The sequence below is a fragment of the Falco cherrug genome, chromosome 8 (genome assembly GCF_023634085.1).
Source record: "Falco cherrug isolate bFalChe1 chromosome 8, bFalChe1.pri, whole genome shotgun sequence".
NCBI classification, from domain to species: domain Eukaryota; kingdom Metazoa; phylum Chordata; class Aves; order Falconiformes; family Falconidae; genus Falco; species Falco cherrug.
Genome location: NC_073704.1, coordinates 43,596,649 through 43,606,041, shown reverse-complemented (window position 1 = coordinate 43,606,041; position 9,393 = coordinate 43,596,649). Strand labels below are relative to the sequence as shown.

General features: G+C 42.7%; 1 protein-coding gene across 1 annotated transcript; it reads right to left on the bottom strand.

Moving 5' to 3' along the window:
* Positions 1-339: 339 nt before the first annotated feature.
* Positions 340-9,132, bottom strand: DAPL1 (death associated protein like 1). Its single transcript, XM_055719153.1, has 4 exons — positions 8,995-9,132; positions 4,734-4,821; positions 2,175-2,238; positions 340-613 (listed from the first exon to the last, which is right to left on the bottom strand). The coding sequence occupies exons 1-4, from the start codon at positions 9,050-9,052 to the stop codon at positions 494-496; spliced, it is 330 nt and encodes a 109-aa protein (XP_055575128.1). The 5' UTR covers positions 9,053-9,132; the 3' UTR covers positions 340-493.
* Positions 9,133-9,393: the final 261 nt, after the last annotated feature.

Genomic DNA, 9,393 nt, shown 5'->3' with positions numbered 1-9,393 from the left:
AAAAAATATTCCCACTGCATGGAAATCTTTCCCAGGACTTTCTGAAGTTTCTTATTATGAAGAAGCCTAAGGCATACATTCAGCATGGAACACCTACACCTAAATTAAAACAAAACCCCATGCCTTTCAGTTGTGACCTGCTTTCTTAGGATCATGTTCACTTCAGCTTTGTTATCATTAAATAAAAAAACATTAAAAAAAAAAAGAGGGCTGACTGTTTCCAGTACTTCAGTCAAAATTCACACAGTAAGCGAAGCTGTTAAAGAGTTCTTGGCATTGAGTAATTACACTAGTAAAACCAGGTTAGACAGAAGCCATAGTATTTTAATAAATCCTGAGTACATTTAGTAAATCTCCTTGTATTTTATTGTCAGTTACAGAAATACAGTAAGATACAAGGCACACAGCTTTTGATCATTTTACCACAGTATGCTAAGTGCTATTCAGAACAGAAACTCACTTTTAAGTAAACATGAGTATTTTATTACGTATCTTAACATTTCCGTGGCTGTTGAATAACGTACATTCTTTTATGCAGTATGAACTTCTCCAGGGCAGGCTGTGGCTTTTGGTGAGCCACTTGTAATGCTGCTGCATTAATTTTGTGGCTCATCTGTAACATTAAAGGAGGGGAAATAAATTGTGATAGGATACAGCTTTTCTGCTATTCTCTTCCTAAATTCCATCATATAAAAATAGTTTAAAAACAGTAGTAAAACCTAACCCCCTAAAAGTTCAAATGATCAAGACCTAAAACCCACAGTGATAAAACCCACAGATCTGTACATTTAATTACAATTTCTGTTTTCAAAGTGGTATTGGCCTGATTACCTTCAGTGAACCATTGATTCCCCCCGCCCCTCCCTTTTTTAGTAGTTCATAGAATGAGCTGTCAAGAAAAGGAAAGCAGAGCAAACAATCGGTATGCCAGAGTTAACAGCAAGTTGCTTCAAATACTTATTCTCCCAGATTCAAATAATCATCATTACAGCATCTAAATAACACTTTCTAATCTACTGAGGATGCTTCACATATGAGATTTTGGAAACCAACAGGAGAAGGAAATGGTAGGTCAGAACCGAGGAGATGGGGACAAGCGGAAGAGAAACGGGATAAGTTGTACCTGCTCTCCTTTACAAACAAGCCTAAGCAGAAATTTGAGATCTACATACTAAAGCTATAAACACATGTGTTAATAAAATCTTATGTTGAAATGATGCAACTGATGTTTTACCAAGCTCTATGGAAGAGGAACTCCTGTATGCTTCAGAATCTAAAGACTGCAAGTGTATGAAAAATAGAGGAGATCTTCACATTAGCATGAAAATTAAAAAGCTGCTTGTTAAATCAGCTCTAGCACAGTACAGGTGTAAGAGTACATCAACAGCCTAGCAAGAGATACTGGACAACAGTTACAAGCATATCGATGAACAGAAGGGTCTATCAACAGTTTTGTAACACAGAATTTTAAATGATCTTGTAGTGTTTCCAGGTGAGAAGTCAAGAAGATACCTGACTAATGCCAGGCCTCAGGTGAAACAGCTGCATTTGCGCCATCAGTGGAATGTGCTGTGCCTGTTGTCTCGGGGATCACTTAAAGCTGTTCGACATTAGCTTACCATCTCAGTATCCATGGCACACTTGCTAGTGACACTGCCCACCTCCTTCAAGAAGCTATCTTTTCACTTCTCTAAGTTGGACCCTTACAGAAGGTAAATCTATTTCCACAGTAGGATGAAGAACTGACAGCTAGGTTTTGTTCTGGCTTGTAATCCCAGCTCTGCCACAAACTTACTATGTCACTGGTAGTTGTTCCCCACATTCCAATAAATAAAAGCCAATATGTCACTTTAAAAAAAGGGCACATCTTACTATCTTGCTGCACTTTAACAGGTACACATAACTACCCTGGGGCTACCTAGTGTTAAATAGGAATGGAATCAAACACCACAGAATAAGGAAGAAAGGCTAGTTACTTTTCAGCTATCTAGCATTTTAGCAACTACCACTAAAGAAAGAGATTACCTTAATAATATTTAGTGGTAGGTGACAAACCTACAAATGTCAGATGACAGCAGTTTAAAGAATATGCGCTTTTTGATTACTTTTTTTTATGGTTAGCTGTATGGAGAAGCCCTGATAAACATGCATCTTGTTCTTCCAGACATACTTACTTTGCTTAGCACTCCTGCTAGCAAGACACTCATGTTCCGAGTTTTTGAAAAACTGGCAATAGCACTATGTAGGAAAAGAAAAAAAAATTAGCATTTCCATCTCACAGACACACTTGCCACTTTCATTTTCCAGACAATACAAAACATTTTGTAATAGAAATTCAGGTTTTGGAGCTAAAACCTTTAATCACATTTAAAAACATATGACACTAAGAAAAGGTATGCTACCTCAGAATAGAACAATGCAAAAATCTGTGTTGCAGGCTGTTTATTTAGATATACAAAAATGCACATATAAAATATCCTTAAATATCTCAAAAGGGATTTATTTTTTTTTTTTTGCACGCTGTGGAGCAGCTTCACAGAACCTGAGCACTGATATCCAGAGCTACAAAATTTGCCTTTGTAATTTTCTTGATTCTGATCTCGACCCACAAAAAAAATGGGAGTCTCTGCTTTCGGGGAGCATCTCTCTTGACAGAAGCAATTTGTCAAGCAAGAACTTTTTGTGCAAGATTATCTCATGAACATCTTCATATTCCAGTGAATAACAGCCATGCTACCAGTATTCCACAAATAAACTGTGGATATCAAATAACTTAGTTCAGCAACAGGAAGAATCGTGGATTGCACATTCTTCTGATGATACCATTATTTGCAGTGACACCTCTGTATCTTAAAATGGAGTTGGAAAAAATCCTTATTACCCTTACACATGGAACCAGGTACCTTTTAATGTGACTCTTGAAAAAGTAGATAGTGCTTCCGTTAAGTTAATGATTCTGTGGAACAGGCAAAACACATTTCCTACTGAAATTTCAATTTACTAGTCGATACAACTTGCCACACTGACAAATGTAAGTTACTCAAGGTCTGTTTATGTGATAACTATGACTATGGAAGACAGCAGCAAAGTTACACCCAAATAACTGGCAATCAATGAAAAGAAAAACCTTCTAACTCCAGAAAAACACATGCACACACACATAAGTTATTAAAGAACAACAACAAAAACCCAAGAACACCCCAAACTTTGAATAGTTTCTGTTAACTAGTGAGGTTGTCAGAAAACTGTCAGGCAGAGATCTAGTTACTAACATGATACATTACATTCTATTATGCCATGTATTACACAGCAACTTCAGTAACTTTGTTACTTTCAACACTGACAAGAGGGATAAAGGCACTAAACGCACAGGAGTTACAATGCTGAGTGGAATTTTAGATGCGCCTCCTCACAGTACTTCAATCATCACATTTTGTCCTATCCCCACAAGTCTCAAGTCTCTTCTGTGAAGTCTTTTTCCTATGAGCCTTCAGTAGGAAGCATCTAGCTCACTGGTAAAGGCAAGTGACACAGCAAGATATGTACCAATTTTAACTGACAATCGGCTAAAATTCAGGCTTCCCGTTTCCTCACAAATACCCTATTCACCATATGGAGGAGAATATGTACACTACTTCTTTGCTGAGCAAGGTCACAGCTATCAGGACACAGCAGATTTGTTCCAAGAGCAAATCACCGGATCAGGCTCCTTTGAACAAAATTTTGTTACAGCAGTTATGACAGGTGTGAGGTACCCTGCAATAACTATGCAGTTCTAGATAGGCCCCCCAAAAATTGCAGGCTCTTAAAGGGAACTTTTTGTGCAAAAAAGAAGGTATGTGGTGAGATAAGAGCATCTGAACTCAGTGGCCACTGAGAAAGTTTAGAATTGCAATAGAAGCAAACACCTGAGTGTTTAAATCCTATTTATGCACTGTGTTCCATTTAGGATTTGGACTGTAATGCAATCTGAGGAACACCACAAGTCATTAGATGTTTACCCTCTTATCCTTATATTGGTCAACTTAACTTTTTGTTATGTGATATCTAAGAAAAGTGCATATATTTTAGAAAAACAGTCTTCATTTGAAAAAGCTGTGAAGAAAATACCTGTTTTGATGACCACTTCAACTAGTCACTGCTACCTTATTCAAAAGTAGAAGCATGCTTTCACTTTGGGGCAAAATAGCTTGAGTAACATTATGAAGTAAAAAACAGAAAAAGCCAAATTAGATTTCAGATTGAAATGGGAGATATAGCCTATATAGGAGACAGTAGTCTCTGCGGGGAGCGGGGCAGGTGGGAAGGTGCGAGTTTAAATTCAGAATTAGGACAGCCTAAAATTAATTTTTATTTCACTGGAACTGTTTGACCATTACTTTATTAGGTACAGGTAGGCAACACGTTTTAATTTCTGTTCCATAACACATGGTGATAGAGAAGGGATTCAGCCTTTGTCTTTCACCACAAGGCACTGTCCTTAGGGTTGGGTTTTTTTGGGGGGGGGGGGGGGGGGGGGTGGCACGGTGGGGTGTTTTTTTCCTTTGTGGTTGGTTGGTTGTTTTTTTTAAAGTCAATTATTATCTCAAAGTTGACTTTTATCTATAAATTGCACAAATTATTTTAAGAATGCAACTCTTGAGAGATGGAGTTCTCTTTGCTTTCAACCTTCGGCCCAATACCTATGAACTTTAACTACGGGGCAGGGGGGAACAAGCCCTGCAGTGGAATACCTTGTTTTTTCTTTTCCTGGAAGTTTAGTATTTTTCTCAACAGGTCCATTTACTTGCTTTTTAGAAACTCTCATACCTCCGGCTTTGACTGCAAGAAGAAAATGCAATTTATGTAAAAGCGTATCTACAGAATTACATACTACATCATGGACACTTAGAGAAGGAAAAAATACACCCCAGATAATTGTTGACAAGAAATCATCTTTCAGTATTTGACTCCATGCTTCACTTCTAAACACACACATACACAGAAATAAGACCCAACAAAGACTTTGAACTTCTATGTCATGGCATACTCAAATGAACTTCCAAATCCTATAATCAAGATGTCAGAGCGGGTTTCGTAACTGCTAACTGTATTAAATCTTAACACCTTAGTATGTTAATACGCATTCTTCCCCCCTAAATCTCAGATGTAATAGTTTCCATTTAAAATTAAAAAAAAAACAAACCAAACAAGCCTCTACACACTTTCACATTTTTTAACAATGCCACTATCAGCAATAAAGGTTTCATCATAGAATCATTTAAGCTAGAAAAGCCTAAAAGAGCGACACTGCCAAGTCTACCACTAAACCACGTCCCATGGATGGGTGCAACTGTCCTATTGGTGATCAGCTTTGATTATTATAATTATAACCTTCAGAACTGGCTTAGCTTTAAGCTTTCATCATGTGCTTTTTAGTCAATGTCCTGACAGCAGAAAGTATATTGTATTTGAGCCCTTTTCCATGTTCTTTTGAGAGCTGCATTGTTCTGTGGGAAAGATCCGATGCTAGCAGAACACAAATTATGATCTTCACAGACAAATTCATTACATAAGGTATTCTAGAATAAACCTAATAATGCAGATAAGAACCAGCTGCATACTTATCTTGTACTTGTGTCCCAACATGTTTAATTATATTTTGTTAAGATATCTGCCAATCACAAAACCAATTAGCACTAATTAAGCTACAGACAACCTAACAATAACAATTTAAGTTCTGAGACATGTCAGAAAATTCAGTTCTGAACAAAGAACATATAAAGTTATCTAAAACATCTTGTTAAAAGAAATACTTTCTTCATTAGGGTACTTTAAGTTTCAAAATTGTGGGAGTAAGAAAGAATAAACTTGGTATGCATTTCTCAGTTTGAAGAAGTTGTGTTGCCTTACAGCAAGGTTCTTACTCTTATCATGAATAATCAAGACTGGAGTTTTCAAGCTCAAATATTTGGGGGCAGAAGTGAATAGGGAACGGAGAAAAAAGTTTAAAGAATTACTCCATTAAATAGCACGAGACATGTATTTGGCCATTTCAGGGAAGCTGATGTGTCCATCTGTAAGCAACTCCCATTTTCTACCAAATCTGACTACTCACCTTGTACCTCCTGGTTGCAGGTTTAGTTTAACAAATAAGAATTCTCCTTCAGACATATCCAAAGCAGCCTTACAGCGCTGGATTTCTGCAACTAGACTTGGATTTTCTTTTCAAAATTACATACATACAGTTAATTACACTGCTGTATAAGCAGCAAATGAATCCCCTAGCCACCTTATAGCTGCAAATACAGACAAATACAGCTGCAAATACAGACTAAATAGACTAAACCGAATTATTCTGGGAGTCTACCTGCAAAATGAAAAGTCTCCTCTGAAATGGAAGTGTCAACCATTTCCAATTATCTACCAGTAAAGAGAACCAAGATTCTAAATACCCTCAGCTCACAAGGTGTGAAACCCTTGTCTTTGAATGCGAGAGATAACATGAGAGGCATCTTTAGGTAAGAATGAGAAAAAAAAAAGAAAGAAAGAAAGGGGAAAAAAAAAGACACAAACCACAAAAACTCATGGAATATTTCAAGGTCTTAGACTGATGTTTTCTTGACATCATGTTCCCTCTATAAAACATTCATCAAAACACCAATGCTAATTATCCCAAGAATTCTTCTACAGCTTGTTAGGTGCTTAGATTTTTTGGCTTCTTAAGAGTCAAACTGCAAATGGGAACTCAGCTAAAAGTTTGGATGTAGATAAAAAAACATAACTGAACCTGGATCCATGACTTTTGGTTTGGGACCTTCACTAAGCACACATGTGCAGGATTGGTGATTTCTAGATGCAAGTGTTTTTCATGTTTTTTAATTTAGCAGGGTGAAAAGATCCAGATGCACAGGGAAGCAACAACGTTTTAACACTATGAAGCTTTAGAAAAAGCACAAGGGAGTGTTGGGGGGGGAGTGTTGGGGGGGGGGGGGGGGGGGCGAGAGGAGAGAGATACCCCAAATGGGAATAGATATTTAAACATTTAAGTGGCCAATCAGGAATAGTATCTACTTTCAACAAGCCCACAGAAGAAAGTTATGTATAATGATTAGAAATAATGCAAACTTATCTCAATCTTTCCACTGTCCTGAAAACAGCTGCTATTAGCAGTGGTCAAACCTGCTCATACACATCCATGGCAGTGTAAGAGTTAAACATGGATGCTCCTGGAAGGCACCAGAAAAATGTTTTGCAAATTGCCTTGAAATAAAGCAAGCAAGACAGATATCAAAATTTCAGTACAGAGTTCAATTTTGGGATTTTGGTAAGTGCCCTGTAAGCCATGTAATTGAACAGTTGAGAACTAAGGGCCAAAATCTTTACTAACTTCCATATTTAAACCACCATATATTTTTAAAGAAAGGAAGGAAGGAGGATCACCCCCCTTCTTCCCTCCCCTCCAAAAAACACCAACCAACCAACCACCAAACAACCAAATAAACCAAAACCCAAACGTAAAACAAAGGCACTGAGCTCTCCTGAGTCCCTAGGTCACTTGTGAATACTGTGGTCAGAATAAAGGTGCCCATCTTCAACCCACTTTGTCCACCAAGTGCACAACTGAAACTACTTATTCCTGCCACCCCACTCCTCTGCCAGAGACCTCCACTGCAGGGCCAGATAAGCCTTACCAAGACACAGTTTACTGTCGTGCAAATTAAGAAAACCCAGTACCCACACTAGGTCACTGCAGTGGTTTAAAGGCCCTTTCAGGTGCAATTCACCTGTCCCTGCCACACAGTGACGAAAAAATCCAGGTAAGGACTAGAGACAAGCAAAGGTGAAAAAACTACTTCACGTACTTCACAAATTCACGTAAAAGCATGCTCAAAAAAATTATACTTTCAAGAAAGCCAACCAGATTTTAGAGGTGTGATGAGACACGTAAATTATGCCTGGTGTTCCTGAGGCTCCTAATGAACCTGGGGGACAACACCCCTGAACTGGCTTGGACTAGGCAGCAGCTGCACAGCAGCTCCGCAGGCGCAGCGTATGGCAGCTCTGCATGCGCACCTGGTACGGGCGGGAGGGAAACCAAGTACCTCCGCCAGCTGTGAGCTCTGAGGCACCAGCTCCACACCGCCGACAGACAGGCAAGCACAGGAGCTGGTTACCCTCTGTATGCCTTTATAAACTCTCCAACAAACCTAGACATGCATTTAAATACTAAGGATCACATCCTTACGATGTAGAGCAGTGGTTAGTGTAGAGCAGTGCTGGGTGCTCGTCAGCCTGGACTCAAAGGCATGCTTTAGTCAGGTAAAGAACTCCCAGAGAGCGCAGGGTGGGAAAGTTTTTCATGTCAGGATAGGAGGTGAGGAAGACTGCAACAGTAAAAATAAAAGGAAAAAAATTAATTAGAACACTGATGCCTAATTCTCTCCCTACTGGTAACGCATTTCTGATTAAGACAGCAGCAGAACCTCACACCACCCTGCTCTATCAGGCCCGAAGTCAAGTTTAAATTCAATGGCGCGGGCGCAGCGTGAGGCGCGGTGGCTCTGGCCGAGCACGACGCGCTCCTTTCCACGCCTACACCTGGGCGAGCGCAGGTCTCCCGGCCGCTCCAGCAGCTCCCCCCGCGGCAGGGCCGGCCTCCGGGAGCAGCCCCGCCGAGCCCCCGGCGCCGGCGCCGCCCCACGGTCCCTCAGGCCCGGCGCGGGGCGACGCAGGTGCCCGCGGGTGCGGGGACGCCGGCTGCGGCGGGGCAGCGCGGCCCGGCCCGGTGACCCGGCGGGCGCCAGGCGCTACCAGGAGGCCGTGCTTGCGGAGGGCGGCGGATCGCGGCAGCCGCGCCCCCTCAGAGAGCCGCCGCCGCACGGCGGGGCAGCAGCCGGCTCCCCTCTGCCCGCCGCGGGCCCCGCGGCCGGGGGGCGCCCTTTCCGCGGTCAGGAGTGCGGCGGCCGCGCACGCCTCCCCGCGCCGGGAGCCCGGGGCGGCCTCAGCCCCTACCTGCGGGAGGGCACCGGCCCAGCGACGGGAACGGCGAAACGCGCTTTCTTCGCACCATGGCGGGCCGAGGGAGTCGCGGAGCAGCGCCCGGGCACGGCGGCGGGGCGTGGGCGCGGCTCCCGTGCGGGCGGCGGCTGAGGGGCGGTGGCTGCGGGGCGGTGGGAGGTGGCTGCGGGGCGGTGGCTGCGGGGCGGTGGGAGGTGGCTGCGGGGCGGTGGGAGGTGGCTGCGGGGCGGTGGCTGCGGGGCGGTGGCAGGTGGCTGCGGGGCGGTGGCTGCGGGGCGGTGGGAGGTGGCTGCGGGGCGGTGGCAGGCAGCCAGAGGGGTGTTGCGCTGCCTGCAGCAGCGGGCCGAGGAGCAGCGCTGAGAAACCGGGCTGCGGCGCTGCAGCGTGAGGGCA